This window comes from Colias philodice, chromosome 19 (genome assembly GCF_061535455.1).
Source record: "Colias philodice isolate Cphi_HAF_F1 chromosome 19, ilColPhil1 Martin Lab GWU primary, whole genome shotgun sequence".
Classification (NCBI taxonomy): domain Eukaryota; kingdom Metazoa; phylum Arthropoda; class Insecta; order Lepidoptera; family Pieridae; genus Colias; species Colias philodice.
Window position 1 is genome coordinate 4,576,749 of NC_143104.1, and position 18,785 is coordinate 4,595,533.

The 18,785-nt window shown below is 34.9% G+C and overlaps 1 protein-coding gene across 1 annotated transcript in view; it reads right to left on the bottom strand.

Moving 5' to 3' along the window:
- Nucleotides 1-4,752: 4,752 nt before the first annotated feature.
- The window catches only part of para (sodium voltage-gated channel paralytic), a 34,623-nt gene continuing 20,590 nt past the window's right edge, over nt 4,753-18,785 (bottom strand). The window contains exons 21-35 of the mRNA XM_089707096.1: nt 15,519-15,706; nt 15,059-15,263; nt 14,012-14,134; nt 13,824-13,939; nt 13,589-13,730; nt 13,211-13,479; nt 12,954-13,127; nt 10,357-10,479; nt 9,408-9,530; nt 9,004-9,198; nt 8,675-8,920; nt 8,277-8,547; nt 7,900-8,204; nt 7,613-7,816; nt 4,753-7,493 (exon numbers count right to left, since the gene is read on the bottom strand). Of these exons, the coding sequence (XP_089563222.1) occupies nt 6,906-7,493; nt 7,613-7,816; nt 7,900-8,204; nt 8,277-8,547; nt 8,675-8,920; nt 9,004-9,198; nt 9,408-9,530; nt 10,357-10,479; nt 12,954-13,127; nt 13,211-13,479; nt 13,589-13,730; nt 13,824-13,939; nt 14,012-14,134; nt 15,059-15,263; nt 15,519-15,706 (3,272 nt within the window). The 3' untranslated portion in view covers nt 4,753-6,905. The remainder of the gene's footprint in view (nt 7,494-7,612; nt 7,817-7,899; nt 8,205-8,276; nt 8,548-8,674; nt 8,921-9,003; nt 9,199-9,407; nt 9,531-10,356; nt 10,480-12,953; nt 13,128-13,210; nt 13,480-13,588; nt 13,731-13,823; nt 13,940-14,011; nt 14,135-15,058; nt 15,264-15,518; nt 15,707-18,785) is intronic.

An 18,785-nucleotide genomic window follows, 5' to 3' on the forward strand; every position in this document is an offset into this window, starting at 1 on the left:
TTTCTTTTTTATTTTATACATCTATCTTTTCCACATCCTTTATCCTTCGCACACAAAATCAACTCTACCGTATTATGTATTCTGAATAGATATCTACAGTTCAATATATTGATAAAACCTCTATCTAATTTGAGTTTTTTGATATTACTGCAATTAACTTTTCAAGTAGTAAAACTGTGTATATGAGAAAATAAAATACAATAATTTTATTAATAAAAGCAGACATGCTTAGCTACAGCCTGAAAACTATTGTGCTTTTAACTGTTATTCTGGTCCTAACAAGTTATTTGTTCAGGGACGCTCTTGCGCCGTCTCCTACGAGACCCGGTAAGGCCTGATGCATTATTTGGTGAGTGTTTGGTATTCGAGTAAATAGAATAAAACATTCGTTGAAACATTGGTATTTGTGTTGCAAAAAGTATAGATAGTTGTGGCATTATTACTATAGAATGCTCACTCGAAAGTAAAATTTTGCAATCCTCACAACGACAATAAGTTTTAGCTAGCCAGTAGGTACTAAGTTATAACAAGATAAATGGCTTTATTTTGTAAATCATAAAATGCATTGTTATTTTGTAGCTTAGATACTTAATTAAAAAATTACCTAGATTGTTAGTCCGGGATCCATCGCCCATATTTGAGAACCATCAAATCAAAATATTTTATCCTTGTTTCCTCTGTTAGCTAACACAATCGAGAGTTTCATACATGAAATTATTGGGCATCTCATCAAAATAAAGTTACTCACGAAAAATTAGCTTGATAGTACTTAATCACTTGCAAAAATGGGCGATGGATCCCGGACTATGTGTGCAGACAAATATGTAGCGATTAGTCACTTATTTTCGAATGTATGTATGTATATTATTTATTACCTACTTCATCATTTCTATATGTTAATAGCATCGACAACGTTATTATGAATATTTCCAACAAAAGGCGCCTAGAGAAAATCCTCAATAATTCTCTTATACCTACACAGAACGAGAATTTCGCTTTTGCAGCGACTTTCAGGAAGACAAGCTCTGTGGTTTATGAATATTTTGAGACCAAAAAAATGAAAAATAATGCATACTTTTTTTCAGACGACATCAAGTAACGTCGGAATTTCTTTTAAAAATTTTCAAGTGTCTAAAGACTTGGCTGTGTTATCAGTTATCCTACTTAACTACTTATAAATGTATTTTTTGTTTTCATCACTATTGTAGTTTACAAAAATGTACAGTTATACCCCTATATATCATGTTATATTATTTAAAAATAAAATTGAAATAAAAATAGAACATGTCTTTTATTTCTATTTACCTATTCCTATAAGTTATTTGTCCTTACGACAGTGAGTTGTGTTCCTACCTATGGTAGAGTAGAGATACAATGTGTTACGACCATAGAAATCTAAATAAGACACTAGAAGTCGTAAGTGAGCGTGACCTTGTCGCCACTCAGGTGACTTCCAAGGCACCAGTGCGTTCGTCGCTGTTCAGTTGCTCTCGATACTTGCGTGTGTAAACATGGTGTGTTTCAGCATTTCCCATTGCAGAAATTCTTCCACAAGTTGTAATTATAGATACTAATAGTAGTTGTAATTATAATATATAGGTATAACATTTCATCGTTAATTATTTTTTGTTAGAAATAATGCCGTTTTTTTAAAGAAAATTATAGAATATTTACAAGTAATACTAATGTCCCCATAGTAATCTAAATAACAATAAATGACACAGTCGTTCTTATTATCACGTTTAACACAAATATCATTCTTATTTCTATGTATTTAGGTCTTAGTTTAGGTTCAAAATTATATCTATTGAAAATTAACGCCATTTGTTGTAGAAAAGCCGATTTTTTTCGTATTGGAGCAAAAAGAAACGAAACTTCTCATGTACCTACTTACCTAGGGATGTTATTCTAAAATAAACCGTAAAATAGTGCGTTAGTATACATATTAAAAAGCTGAATTTAATATTTAAGTTAGTTTTCACTAAAATCAAGCTGTCCAATAAAATGCATAGTTTACTTGTGTGTACTGTTTAGCTTGATTTTGGCGACAGTGGTTTTCATACAAATTATGACAATAAAGCAGTTCTAGTGTCTTATTAATTGGATTTCTATGGTTACGACCAAGAAGCTTATATCTAACTAGCGGTCCGCTCCGGCTTCGCCCGTGGTACATATTTCGCAATAAAAGGTAGCCTATGTTCTTTCTCAGGGTCTAAAGATTATCTGTGCCAAATTTCATCAAAATCGGTCCAGTAGCTTATGCGTGAAAACCATACATACATACATACATACAAACCTTTCCTCTTTATAATATTAGTATAGATACACTGGAGATTCAGCAAGAAAATATGACCTTGAATGACGCCTGTATGTTTTTTTTATATGAAAGGGATAAAAAAACATACAGGCGTCATTCAAGGTCATATTTTCTTGTTACAAGTTAATGTTCATACTGAAATCTCCAGTGTATTAGATATAAGCTTCTTGGTTACGACTTACGAACTTAGATGAAAAAGGCGCACGACCGGTTACTGAATCGATAATTTGATGTAAGAACGTTTCAAAGCGTACTTAAATCTTCTTCAAATCAATCTCAATTCAGAGTCTTCAGTCTGATATGTTACAAAAATGAATGGAGAAAAATAAATACGATTCGTAAAAATGTTTTTCTACAGTCTCTCTTTTCGGCCTTAGCTTTGCCTTGTAGCCAAAAAAAAAACAGCATTTAATATTTACTCTTGAACAGGAGCTGTTGTTATTTTATAGCAATTTCTTCATTCACCTGACTAGCACAAAAAGCTTTTGTTTGCATTAAAAAATAGTAGTTTTTCTCCGCAAATATTATATGTAACTACTGCAATTTAATCATTAATAAGCTGCTTAAATTTCTTATTCTTAAAGCTAAGTAGGTATGAGGTAATATGATTTACTGTTTACTTACTTACTTAATTTTGATTTTTATATACCCACCCAAAATTACTTAATTGCATATCGATATAACAATTTATGGTCACCAAAATATTAATACTATGATAACCCGTTACATTTAACGAAATTTAACCCTTTTCAAATTTCAGTCATCAGGCTGTATTACCCGTGTTATATTAATTAGTTTAAATTTAACGAAATGATGTAAATCAGATCTTCATTGTAAGCTTGACGAAAATATAGACATTTTGATTGGGTTTCATTCAAATAAAACAAAGAAAGTAAAGCAGTCAAGTTCTATATTTTATCGTTTACTTAATTTATTTTGTACAAACTTCAACAATATATATAATATAATAAATACTCAATTAAACCTCTCTCATTCAGCAAACTGAACTCACTTTTTGTCATAAGTTTTATTTAAAGAAATAATACAATGATATCATAACTTATTGTCTAAACTTAATTAAACACAACTTTTTTGTGCCAATATGCCTAATAGTAGATAAAATGTTTGGTTTTACCAACACAATTAGATTTACATTCAGTAATCATCAACAAAAATATACTTTATACTTTTTGAGAGAAGAAAATTATTTAGTCCAAGTAGAGTTTACGCTTTACTTCGTGGATATCTATGTCGCAGAAAAGCAGCTTCACATTTTTACAAGTAGGTAATCATATTTTGGTCTACTAAAATGTGTGATACAGTAGAAATTTTACTGTGTATGTCTGATAACAAATTATCTAACATCTACCACCAAATTTTTCTCTACATTTACACTGTTTTCGGTTGGTATTTGATCGAATATATAACCGAAAATTAAGGCTAGGACTAAATAATTTTCTTCGACTCCAACCTCAAACGTTTGAACACGACGATGATGTTGTCCAATACAGCAATGTAACGTAAACTGAAGTAATTTAACCCGTGACGCGTCCTATGTACAGGCGGTTGCTCATAACTAAAACTGTACTGTAGCGTCCTGCGTAACAACGACTGTTCATAACGCGGCCAATGACTTTGAAGGTCACCTGTAGCTGCTTACAAGTGAATGTTTCCAGTATAAAAAATATTTGTCTATGCCTTATACATTTTTAATTCGAATCGGTACGACTCCGACGCTGGCAATAAAGACTAAAACCACAAAATAAAATAAAAAAAGTGAATCATTGATTGAGTTGCGTCATCGGCCATAGTTTGTGACATTTGTCTTGTTCAACGAATATTTGGATTGTGAATTATGCCGAGAGGAATAATTAGATGAGTGATAATTGAGACGTATATTACTGGAAATTTTACGTAGAATACGTTTATGATATTGGTTTTAGGGATATTTGAAGAATACTCAGTGAAAAAGTGTCTCAACTTTTCAGTGCGGAAGACGCAAAATGGCGCTTTTTTTCTTGTTTGTGAATAATGGAGATTTGTTATTATTCATAGTGAAATACGTTGTGTTAAATGTGTGAAAATATAAGTGAATGTATTTGGCAATCGTGTAGTGATATGAAAACGTGAATATGATCATTTGATGACTCAGCATTATCATGTAAGTGTTAGTATGTAAGCAATTAAAATTAAAACAAAAGAAAATCAATTTTTTATAATTTTATAGAAAAAATATATCGTCATGATTACATTTTTATGCTATAACTAGTTTCTTCCTCTTTCCAAAAATATATCATACATGGCATATAATTATAGAACAATAGGGTAAATAAAATTTTCAAACTCGGTAGTCATAAAAAAGCTAGATTTCGTGAACTCCCTTGACACTATCGGGATCGGTGCCGGCTGTGCGCCGGACGCGTCACGGGTTAAATATTTGTCTGTTGGCACGAAACGTGTGCAAGCGATGGGGAATTTCGACAGCCCACGTTCCGTGCAGCTTTTACAAAAGTATCTACATATTTGTTATCTGTAACCGTAATTATTATTTCAAAATATGTGCAAAAGGTTAAGCGTCTCATTTAATAACTTTACATTACATCGACTTTTGCAATATGTAAATCATCTAGCACGTTTTTTTTCACGCATTGTAAAAACGAATGAAAACAACCAACACACAACGATTCAGTGACAGTTTCGTAATAAAAAGCGAAACTCGAGCACACGTTAATGTTATTGCTTGAAGCTTATTACGTATCGCTGCGCGACTCGCTCATAACAATAGTTACATGATAAAATAAGTGTGGCGAGGTGCAGGTCGGGCTCCTCCCGGCGGTAAGCATTTTATATTTACACAGAAGTAAAAAATTGACCACTCCAAGATAATTTACAAACTTCCTTAATTCATTCTTTATTTTATTGTGCTAGAAGAGACAATACTGTCGGAATTCTACCTTTAACTAATCGAGGAGTCACGTCACTAGGACGATGGGTTACGATTTATTGATTTTCTAATCGTAGGTATCTGTTTTAAACACAGAGATGTCAAAAATTAAAATTCTTTAATAATCTACCTTACTCGGTAAGGGACGTTCGATATCTTAGGTATATCAATAATAATCTTATTGCTAATAATTACGGTCATGTCTTTCAGATAGCCGAATCGGTTCGCTCGACAATGATTGATGCACATAACCAGATAATAGTTAAAACGGTGTGCAAGAACAATATACATCAAAGCAATACCAGCCAGCTGGTAATCAGATAAAGATTTGTTAGTTGAAGTATCTCACTAGCGCGGAGTCAGTCGAGTTGTCACCGTGCGTACACGTTCATTGTTTTAATGTCCATGAAGTATCGCAAGGAATAGGCTTCACGATTTCAATAGAACAATGAGCAGGGTACATGTGCAAAGCCTGTCCTGCTCGTGCGATAGTTGAACTAGCGCGTGGCGCGGGCCGGGCGTGGGGAAGTCGCGCGGCGCCGCACACACACGCCGCAGCTAATGTAATTGAGGGGAAGGAAATTAATTACATTAACTACGAAGAAGGTGCGCATTACGTAAAATGGCTCGATTCCTATGATGCGATTGAATTAGGACGGAAGTGAACTCTGGTACCAATTTCACTGCTGATTTGCTAAGCTTATAAAGACAATGTAGCAAAAATTTTCTAAATTTCTTTATCTCTGAGGCGACCGACCTCGACATGAAAGGTTAGACGTTACGTTGTTCGATACAATAAGAAGCTTAAATTTGGAACTATTAAAACTATCATGGACACAATTGATATGAATTGCCGTAGCCATTGTTTTTTAAGCGTAGGTAAAGATTCGATTCGTCAATGTCTGCCGAATAGGACGAATGGAGGTAATGGTGTTTTTTTTGACATACCGTTCTGGTGCCAAAATTTGTCTCGTAAATATTTTAATAAGAACCACAATTTGAGCTTAGGTTTCGTCACAACACACATACCGTGCTGCAAATTGATTTATTAGCTTAAAATTCAATTCGAGACGCATTCGGACGACAGCCTACTTAAAAGAAGTCATCGAACTTAGCCACTATTCGATACCATTTCGGGGAAGGCAAATAGCATCGCACAGTCGCTAAATTATTTACATCTATAATCCCAATCTGCATTCGAATTTACATGGTTATTGAGATAATTTTCAATATAAAAATAAGCATTTTGAATTTTATCAGTTCATCCGATACTTATAGAACTAGTGACGAGAATAGCGTGCTCGCTAAAACGATCCTCCCGAACGGACACCGCTCCTCGCCGAGGTCACGTTCCGGAGTGACGCGAAACACTAAACGATAAACTCGATAAACCGCGAACATCGGTCGCAAAACAAACCGTCTCGTAAGCTTCGGCCACACGAATATAAAACACTCGGATGAACACTCGCGTCTCAGCGCGCGCCCGTGTATCGTCCCTCGCTCGCCCGCCGACACTACGTAAACATCTAGCGTAAAAAATAATTAAGTGCGCTTGGGTGGGCTCAAGAGCTCGGGCAGCGGTGCGGGCAGCGGCAGCGGCTCGTCATCGATGAGCGCGGGCAGCAGCGCGAGCGCGAGCGCGGGTCAGACGGGCGCGGGCGGCGGCGCGGGGTCGGGCGGCCGCGGCGCCGCGCCCGCCGCCTGCAGCACCACGCGGTGCGCGCCCGCGCCGCCGCCCGCGTCCAGCAGCACGGCCGTGGGCGCGCCCGCGACGCCGTCCGCGCCCTCCCCGCCCTCCCCCTCCCCCTCGCCGCCCGGCGACTGCGCGCGCCGGTGCCGCCGCCACGCGTGCTGGATGAGCCGCGCGCAGTACTCCTCGCGCTGGCGCCACAGCGTGGACGACACGGGCTCGTAGCCCACCTCGCCGGGCCGCCCGACGATGTCGCCGGGTTCCTCGATCGGGTTGCCCTTCCGGGCGAAGAAGTCCTTCGTGAGCGCGTCGAGGATGTCCACGCAGAACATCATGTCGCCGCGACAGATCGGTATGTCCATGGAGATGATCTTGTATTTGTTCGGTTTGTGAATCTGCAGCGGCGGCTCGAGCACGTCGAGGAAGTCGGACAGTTGATCGTAGCGAATGTACTGGGTACCCTCGGGATCGAAGTTCTGCCAGATTTCATAGTACATGTCGTAATCGTCGTCGGTCAAACCTTCTTGGACGTCTTCCGTCGCCTGTAATGAACCAAATAAATATTAATAAACATTTCTATGAAGTTATGAGAAAACTTTCTGTATCGTGATAACTTTACGTGAAAATATTTGCAATACATATTCATAATTCTGAAACTTACCTGTGAGTAATTTTCGAGAATGACAGCAATGTACATGTTGATAACGATCAAGAAAGAGATGACCAAGTAGGACAACAAGTACGTAATGCCGATAGTAGCGGAACCGCAGTTACCGGGCGAACCCCGTTCATTGTCTGGCAAATCACATTCCTCTTCATTAATTATACCATCTAAGACACCGTCCCATCCCGCTGACGTTGACATCTAAAATAGAAATATTCCATAATTATCTCATGGTCCGTTTTATAACCAGTGAATAATAATTAGGAAGGAAGATAGATATTTACCTGGAAGAGCAGAATCATACTCTGCACGAATGTCTTGAAGTTGTACACGTCATCCAATCCACCCTTATTCTTTACGTGCATAAAGAATGACATTCCAAAAATAGCAAAAATGAACATAACCAAGAATAATAACAAACAAATATTGAACAGAGCTGGCAGTGACATAGCCAAGGCGAATAGTAATGTCCGGATGCCTTTCGCGCCTTTTACCAATCGTAGAACTCTGCCCACTTTTGCTACTCTTACCACCCTCAAAAGAGTAGGTGATACGAAATATTTCTCTATAATATCACTCAGCACCAAACCTGAAAAGTTTATGTTTTATATAGAACATACATTCGAAAAGCGAAGCTAGCCAAACAAAACAAATTACTTACTGAGAATTGAGAACATTACTACAACGAAATCGAAGAGATTCCACGGTTCTACAAAATAATGGTAGCGTAAAGCAAATATTTTCAATAGGCACTCCGAGCTAAATATCACAATAAATATCATATTCAGATAGTCGAGGACCGAGCTGAACGTCTCCGACTGCTGATAATGATCCAACGTCATGGTCAACATGTTCAAGCCAATAAACAACATAATGATCATATCAAACTTTTTGTCTGTTACAATTTCGAATACTATCGCTTGCGGTCGCCACTGAAAATGAATACAAAAAATCGTTAACAAGAATTAAAGTAAGCATTACAAATTACTGTTTTAAGTGTTCTGATCATTAATTATACAGATTTTATATTTAACAAGTTGCATTGCAAAAAAAATTTACCCTTGGTCTAGGGATGGCTTTTAATGGTTTCTTGGAACCCATCTTTTTCATGGCGTTATAATACTTTTTCTGATCCTCAGTCATGAACATTTCCAGACTGCCACCTGCTTTCTTCTTTTGTTCGTTAAAGTTGTCGATGATCACACCAATGAATAGGTTAAGAGTGAAGAATGAGCCAAAGATGATGAAGAAAACAAAGTATAAATACATATAAATGTTTGTTTCTCGAATAGGTTGTCGACCAACCTGAAAAAGTAGAGTCATTATGAATACGCAGTCATAACAAAGAGCATTGAATAAATCTTACTAAACTTTCATAGAAAACATACTTCTCTTGAATCAATGGCATCGTTCATAATCTGAATCCATCCTTTAAATGTGGCTACTTGAAATAAGCAAAGATATGCTTTGCCGACGTGATCGAAGTTCATAGGTGAATTTTCCCAAGTGTAGTTTTCCAATATGCACGCATTTCTATCCGGAATTATTTCATGGCTTAAAGTTGTATGATTCATGTCAACGCACTGTAAAAAAATATGAAGTTAAACCATTTGTGTTAAATTTATTGCTTGGTTTTTTCAAACTTAAATTGCTTTTGATTAAGTTTCCCAACTTATAATTATTCAAGTCACAATTCACAAAGCTTACGACCTTGTGAATGTCGTACAAGACTGAAGTTTAAAATTTCACTAAGCAGCTCATTAAATAAAGCAAATACTTAAAGATGATTCACCTTGAAGTATTTTCCAGCGAACAGTTGCACTCCCATTATAGCAAAAATGAGCCAAAAAATGAGACACACCAGTAGCACGTTGAAGATGGATGGGATAGCTTGCACCAACGCGTTCACAACAACCTGTGACATCGACACTTTGTAAAACACCATGTTGAATAAATGCACTGTATTCACTCCAACAAATTAGACATGTGTTAACTTTATTGGTTTTATCATTTAAATTGAACTAAATGTTATGATGCTAAATGTTATCATTTAAATTGAACTAAATGATATGCTAAACGGTTGAATGCTTGAATTTGGCGAACCGATCACAATCAATTGAACAATAAACATGATGTAAAACGTAAATTATAAGATTTATATCAATCATCATGGCATATATTTTTTAATTTGTGGTCGGTTCAGAATAACATGTTTATAATATATTTACGATACAGGTACAAGCATGCGAATAATAAAAGCGAAGAACAACTCATGCATACAACTTACCCCCCTCGTTGTCCTAATTATGCAGCTAGTGAAGGAGCTAATTACATGCGGCTCCGCGATAGATCTTACCATGAAGATGTGAGAAGATATTTCTTAGTGCACAATCTAATAACATTCCGAGACTAAAATACTAAACTAGCATAAAATGATAGATCAAAGACAAACTAAGAGACCGAAACATGATAATGCATACTTTTGGTATAATGACCCCGACGGACAGGATGACGAATCATGATCTTACAAGCCATACAGGGGTGCCACCGAAAATTTCAAATATGATTCTCTAATTAAACCAATGGACTACAGTCAATGAAGTTGAGAGAAAGTAAAATCGAACAGAGCTCAACTTGAACACGAGAAAATGAATTTAGGAGTATTTAAGTGTTTTGTGATGTGAGTGTTGCATTTAAAGTGTAGGTGGAGCAGTATGGGAGCTCGGTCGGTAGCTACGTACCCTCATGCCCTGCATGCGGCTCATGGCTCTGAGCGGGCGCAGGGCACGCAGCGTTCGCATCGTTTTGAATGCTTGGATGCCACCAGCGCCACAAAGCGCCGCAACGAAGTTTATAAGCGACACCTGATGAAATTAACAATTGTAGGGTAACGGCACCAGTGGTCAGCCTCATAACAGCTTTTTGAAGTTTTGACAATTGCCATTTCTACAACAATCGTCGAATAAAAAAACGTACAACATGTATGGATTTATTGTTTATTGTAGTTTCGAATCAGCGTTTATCAAAAACAATAATTCTCTTAGTAAAATATATAATTAATTTTAAACAAAAAATGGCCCAGTGTCCCAGTGAACAGCCTCTAAAAACCAATAAACAGCCTTGTTGAACCCAGTGTTCAGCCTTTAGTAAGTATAACTAATTATGAGATCAAAATAAACAATGTTATATCAAAATCAAATATATTAATCACATTTTTATAGCAACGATTCACATAGCACAAAAAAATGTATATCGCACATAATACAAATATTATTTTAAACATACTATTACAATCTCTTTGTGTCTTCTTATTTTCTAGGAACTTATTATTATTTATCATAAAAACAGCAATAATTATTTTTAAAGAAATCAGCGATATTAGTTTATAATATTATTGATGTATCTATAATCCACAATATATATAATTATAATCAACCACAGGAGGATCTCTTTCGGAGGATTTCTCTGGAGGATACTGTTGTCTTGGCGGCATTTTTAGCTAGAAAAAAAGGGAACAATAATAACTTTTGGATATGAATACACATAATACCATTATTTCAGGTAAAACTTAACTAACATGAAGTATTACTTATAGATTTAAACACAAACATTCGCATTTATACTTAAAATATTATTTCAATAACATCGTGGCTGAATACTGGATCATTGAGACCACAGATTGAGACCCAGTGGTCAGCCGCTTGAAAAAAATATTTTGAAATGCGGCTGACCACTGGGTTTTCTAACAATTAAGAATAATCCCAGTAATCAGCCCCAGGGGCTGTCCATTGGATCTTTCATAAAAAATCGGTATCCAATGGTCAGCCCCTCAAATTTTTAAGTAAAAATACAATATTTTTTATCAAATTTCATAAAATTAAATGCTCTAAGTAATCTATAAAGTTATTATCTATAAAACACAATCACATTTCATACTAAAATATGTTATTTCTCACCTTTCAAAAGAGCACCAAGTGAAACAAAAAATATTGCAGACATGACACTTCTGCTCTGGTCGGCGGACAGCAACTGTACGAACGTGTTTACTTCTCTCCCCTGACCCCCTGCTGCTCCTATCGCGTGATGCATGAACCAATAACGAAACAGAGCTTCTATTTAAGTGCGCGTGATTTGGTTATTTTGATTACAGCGATATTTATGGCCAATAAACAACGCAATAGGCTGATCACTGGTGCCTGGCTGACCACTGGTGCCGTTACCCTATTTGATAATGTACAGAGGGATTAGCGGATATTACAATGGGTAAACGCCTTCTTGATACTACATCTTAAACAGCACCTTCAAAAAGTATTATAAAGTTATACCATCTTTAGGTTGAAGACTTACAATCCGCTACAGAATCGCAGGAAAAGGATTAAATAATCCAGAAGAAACTAGAAGAAAGCTATCGGAAGAAAGAAAATTTGAAAGATATATAAACTATACATTTTAAACCATTTAATAATAGAAAATTAATAAACGTGTTTATGTAACATCAATAGCGTTTAAGGAGAAAGTGTGCCATTTTCGTTTGTCTAACTTAATTTTACCGTTTAATATGTAACGAACTAAATTTTAGTACATATTATTATAAAAAATAAAATATGTTTTGGAAAACAGCACAACAATATTAGCACTAAGGTAAATATTGTCACACCATGCACGTTAATATATTTAAATGAGTTTCAGGGGTTCATTAATCTTATGGCAGAGAAGTTGCAAGAATAGTCATAATACGGGAAACATGAAGCAAATTCACAAACATCGAACAGACGACATCGAGAGCTTTCCACAGCGAGACGGTAGCGTCTCGTCTGCGACGAACACCGAACAATCAAAGCTGTCGCTCGTCGCGTTGCCCATCGTACGTTGAAATGTACACTCTAGAGCATAGTGTGCAAATGACATCAAAATGAACAGTTGAATGCAAACATGATAGGCATCGCGACAGAACCATACGCAGTCCAAGAGGCGCGTACTCACGCGCATGCCCTCCCATCTGGAGACCGCGCGGAGCGGGCGCAGCGCGCGCAAAGTGCGCATTGAGCGGAAAGCTGGGATGTCGTCCGCGCCCGCCATCACCGCGCCGTGGTTTATGAGCGATAACTAACGACACCACTCGTCATTATCAATTCAATTTACAAACTCTACTAGACCTGCTTTGCTTTTAATGTAAATTAATTTGCGCCTCGACTCAATATTGATAACTCTCGGTCAAAATAATATTTGACATACAACACTATGAAAACATTAATTTGAAATTTTTATTAAAACTGTAAGTTAAAATTATAATTAAAAAACTTCTTTGTTTTATACTCAATGTAAGGAATATGTTTACCATGACGATGATAAAGTCGAGCCAACACCACGCGTTCGTGAAGTACTTCTGAAATCCGAGGGCGAGCCATTTGATTAACATCTCGATAAAGAATATTACTGTGAATATACGATCCATGTAATACAAAATATCTTGGAGGATCGGTCGATGTGGCAGATGAACGTCTTCTAAAGCCTGGAAGAAATATTTATATTTTAAAAAAGGGGAATATACTAGAAGTCTAACAATGTAAAATAATAATTAGTTAAAGATTTTACCAAAGCCAAACTACTGAGTAAAATCATTGTTATCACAGCCGTTTCGAAGTATGTGTTTTCTATTAATCGGAATGTTTTGAGTCTGAGTGTTGCCCAGCCTTGCCAGAAAGGAGACTCGTCGTCTCCCGCCAGGAAGGGGAAGCGCTGGTAGCAAGGCTCGGGGCAACAGTCAGCTGGCGTCAGATCGACTACGTCTTCATCTGCTGCTACTTTTATATCTATTTTTGCTAAACCATCCAATTTTCCATCCTCTTCTTCTTCGATCATTTCTAAACAAACAAATTTATAATAAGAACAAACAGAATTTCAACTGTAGTTATAAATTGGAATACAATTGCTAAACAGACAAAAAATAAATTATTTTAACTTTTTAATTACCTTCTTCCAGTCCCAACTCTTCTTTACTGGCGTCCTTCTTTTCTTCGCCATCTATAGTATCTGCTGATCCTTTGTGGCTTTCGTCTTTAAAAGATCTTATTTTATGGCTACCATAAGATTTTTGGCTAATTGTATCATCGTCCTTCAAAAAATAATCAAATATTAGTTGTAAGCTAAATCACTAATATTAACTCTTAGTTCACTATGAATATATTAAGAGCGTCATAAAACTTACCTGTATTGGATAACCGTGATGATTTATTTCACAATTAATTCGATTATCGGTATGGTTGTCTGTAATAGCGTTGATGTTATTCATTAATATTTTTCCTTTTTTGTATTTATTGTCACCTAGAGAACAAATTGCGTGATTAAATGGTTCTTCCAGTTTTGGGGTACGATTATTATTTACATTATCATTACCTGGGATGGTGAACTCCATACCGTCTCCGATGGCCACTTCTACTTGATCTTTTAGTTTTTTATCTTTGTAAAGAACTCCATCGTCTAAATCAGCGCCCAGTTCAAGTTCGTTGTCGACGCGTTCTGAAGAAACACAGCGGCCACATAGAGCCGCTTTTAAGCCTACATCCCGTGCATCGATGTGCCCAACGCGCCGCAGCCAAGCATAGAAATGAGATCAGGACCAAATTTAATTTTTGTGTCTGTTTGCCAAATTGATACAACTCCTGCTTTTGTCGCGTTCTTGCGAATGTGTTACATAACTTTATTTATAAATTATATATGAATAAACATACATTAACAAATAAACAGAGCATTTGATAAAATAAACTTGAGCATATAAATTATAATTAATATACGTAGATACTAAATATTCGTTAACTATTCTGGTTTATTATTAATTTACAATAATGATTTATTTTAAACCATAATTTATCATATCTTATTTTACGTGAATTAAAATTAATACAATAATTTGATATATTCTAAAGGTAAGATTGGAATATAGAACACATGTAGCCAATACAATATTAATGTTTGATTTAATACAAATAATACAACGGTCAATCGGAAACACTGACATGCAATTACACACAAAGCTGTCGATATTATTGCTAATACATTTATCAAGCGAACTAAAAAAATACAAAAATAAATAAAAAATAAGAACATAAATAAATACCACAGGAAGAAGAGTGTATCGGGGTATACTGATACAGGTCAAATCTACACTTGACTGCTAGGGCACAAGCAATGCACAGTGGTTACATTTACATTTAAATCATGCTCATTTATCTTAAAGTTCATAGTATTTAATTTACACTGAAAATTTAAATGACTCATGAACACAAACCACACATCGAATAAACATTTATTTTTACAATTAGATTTTAAAAATTATTATGTACTAAATAATGTACATGATTTTTTTTTATTAAATTGAATATAAGGATCACACAGAAACACACAGAGCATGCCACACCGATATGGCTATGACACACGTCTTACCGGGAGCATGTATCGCTATCTGATTGGTCAGTTTATTTTTCACCAGTTTTAATATATCGGCGACATTCTTTTTTACCCAATCAATGAATCTTGATATTCTGTTGAACGCTTCAGCTATTTTATTAGTATCCTGATCGGCGGTAGGAGTGGATAAACTTGATGATCCGAAATTTGACAGTAACAGGGCCAAGAAGAGGTTAAGTACCTGAAATGAATTAAGTTTTTTAGTCATTATGTTCATATTGTCAGTTCAATAAGGATGGAAGGTTGATATTACACATTAGATCGCTACGAATGCTCATTTTATTTTAAATATACAAATGGGTCCTGGTGACTCGTACCACACGTTCTACCGAACTCACTTCGGGCACACCAGTTCTCATAAGGTTGTCTAATTTAATATATTCGTAAACATTCTATGTTACTTTTGTGAGAGAGATAAATAAATGTAAGTACTAACCACAAGATTGCCAATGACGACGGTTGCTAAGAAAAAGGGTATACATGACACATCTCCCACAAGCATGCAGTCCCACATGCTCTCTATCCATTCTCCACATAGCACACGGAATACAATCATGAAGCTGTGCATGAAATCCGTAAAGTTCCATCTCGGTAGTTCACCTCCGGGGAAACGTTCAACGTAATCTGCATACATAATATTGATTATTGTAATATTTATAGTCATAACTATCTTATTAGAAACAATTTTAAGCATGTTCGGAAGCTGTTTCTTTATATTTAATATTTTTATAGAAAGTTAATCAATATAAAGAATTCGGAAAATAGATTCAAATAAGGTCGTGCATTTTTAATTAAATGTTTAGGAAAATATAGAATATTATCAAAAAGTTAATAGAATAAAAGCTCATTTCATTTTTTGTATTTCAATATTATGTCAAATAAGATATATTTAAGATATTAAATTTATAAAGCAAATTATCTAATTAATTACAAGATAACAAGCATCTATGGCACAATTCCAGCTTTGATAGAAATCTTTCAAGCCACCAAAATTAGCTACCTACATTTACATGCAACTGACATATTTATTATAGACTGTTTTTTATAAAAAATAGGTCTCAATTATTTAAAAAAGAGTCATTTTTAACCCTAGAAAGATAGTCTGCGTCAAAATGACTCCTGCGTTTTCGAAATATAGCTGTATCTTTTTAAATGTCGCGAATCCATAACTTTGCTTATAGGACATTTCATAAGTCACTGAGAGCTACCCTATGGAATACGTGTCAATAAAGTTAGTGTAACCGATTTTGAAATATAACGACTACGTGAGTCAAAATTACGCATGATTATCTTTACCGTGACTTTTAAGATTTTGACTTCTATGATAGTTTGAATATTTTTTAGCTTATTATTACTGTATATTGTGACTTATGTTAAAAAATTATTTTGTACATATTAAAGCAAATATAGAAAACAATTGGGGATAGAAAATTGGAAGAATATTGTATACTAGCCGCTCTTATGCAAAGCTATGAGGGTCCCTGTGAAGAAACCGATAGTGAAGTAGGAGGACCACGAAATTGAAGATGACGAACAAAGTGACACAGAAGAAGCTTTTCCCGATGAGATACAAAGCAAAGCTGATATATTACATTCAAGCAAAAGGCGGAGTAGATGCATTAGACCGAATGTGTTCCCTGATGTTCAATAGTAGGAAGACAATGAGATTTATTTTATGGAATCAATAAAATTGCCTGCATATTGCATATTTAATTTATAGCCACAATGTTAACAACAAAGCGCAAAAACATCTGAGTCAAAAAAACATGAAATATAGAAGCATGGAACTGTCTTCTTTGTTTATGCGTGGGTGTTTAGAATCACCAGCTTTGATAAGATATTTGCGTGATAATATCTCCAATTTGTTGCCAAATAAAGTATCTGGTACATCGTATGAAAGTACTGAAGAGGCTTTCAGTAAAAAAACGTATTTACTATACTTTTTGTCCTTCTGAAATATGACAAAAGGCAAATGCCTCATGCAAAAAATGTAACATAGTTATATTATGTCGTGAGCATACGTTGATGTGTACTTAACTTGTTTCTCACTAATTTTTCATATAACTATATGTACAACATATATATAACATATAAAAAAGTCTGATAATTGTGGTAAAAAATAAGTTTTTATTAGAAACAATACGTGTTACGAGAATTCTTGATTTATAGCAGACGTTTAATGTTTTCGTTTTTTATATATATATAAAAATTATTAAAAATAAATTATTTGTAATATTAATTATTCTAATATAACTGTAAATATATAATAACTTACAATTTACAGAAAAAAAACAATATACCTCGACTTAGAGCTAAATAAAAAACATGCGTAAATTTGACGCATGACTATCTTTCCCGTACTACTCAATATGATTATCTTTCTAGGGAGTTAACGTAAACGGTATTTTTAAATTTAATTTAAAACCCGAAAAGAAAAGATACAAAAATAATTCCTTTTAATTTAATCATTTACCGTAATGTATAAGAGTCGTTTTCAAAATAATTGTACATTACTACAAAATGTTTGTCCCCCTAAAAAATCTTCGAAAAAAATATGGTTACGACTGAAATAAATCATTTTTAACGTTTTACAGACTAAACTTAAGCATACTGCATATCATTTCTGATAAAAAGCAATGAATTGCGATTCAAATTCTTACATAAATTTAATGTGAAAATAAAGTAACAAAAAAAGCTCCATACATTTTTTTATTGTCCCCTATGTGGACGACAATGAAAACCAATATTTTTTTCAGAATTTTTGTATGAAACTTCCTATTTTTTTGTATCATAATTAAAAAGCAATGTTTGAAGTGTTATATCTGATAGATTAAACTATTTAAATTACCTTAAATAAACGAAGAATTACATATTATAAAAATGTCCCTATCAATCGTTACAATTTCGTGACACTGATTTATTGACATAATTAACCAACTTCTTGTATCACAAAGAAGAGGAATCTAACTCTAATCATTGGCAACACTGGTCATGTCACGAAAAGTAAGGTCACATTAACGCGCCGCCATTTTGTTCGTCGTCCAGACATGGAAGAAGTCCAGTAGTGTGCTGTGCAAAAAATTTAGTTACAATTTCCTAACGACGTATTCTCAACAAAAGTAAGTACATTTTGAAGAATTCACCTACCGCAATTGTAATATACTTAAATTATGACTAGAGTAATAGATTACACTTTCAATCTAATGGTAAATGTGATTATGTTTTGTGTAAAAGTATTTCTTAGGTTATTTTTTACATGTTACTGACGAACAATTTCTTGACATTTACTGACGTCAGTAAATTGTAGACGGTAAAGCTGTGGTCTCATGTGTAAAGTATGAAAATAAGATATTAAAATGTGTGTTAAATTAATGTAACGAATAAAAATAAAGGAGAAAAACAATAAAACTCTCAAGATTATTTTTTGTAACTACAGGCCATACTTTTTTAAACCATGATGTAGGGTTAGTAAAGTCGGGCATAGGGACTTGACTTTTCCTGGGATCTGATAACTTTTTTATAGTGAAAGCGGATCAGTGAGTCTTGGCCTCCAATTTTACAAGTGGTTTCTGATGGGATAACGCTTGCCTTATTGCATTTAGTGTTGATCGCTTTTCCACCCACACGAGTGATGCTTACTTTTGTTTTTATTTTTATTCAAAATACATATATCCAACAGCTTTTTTTAGTTTCAGAATGCCGC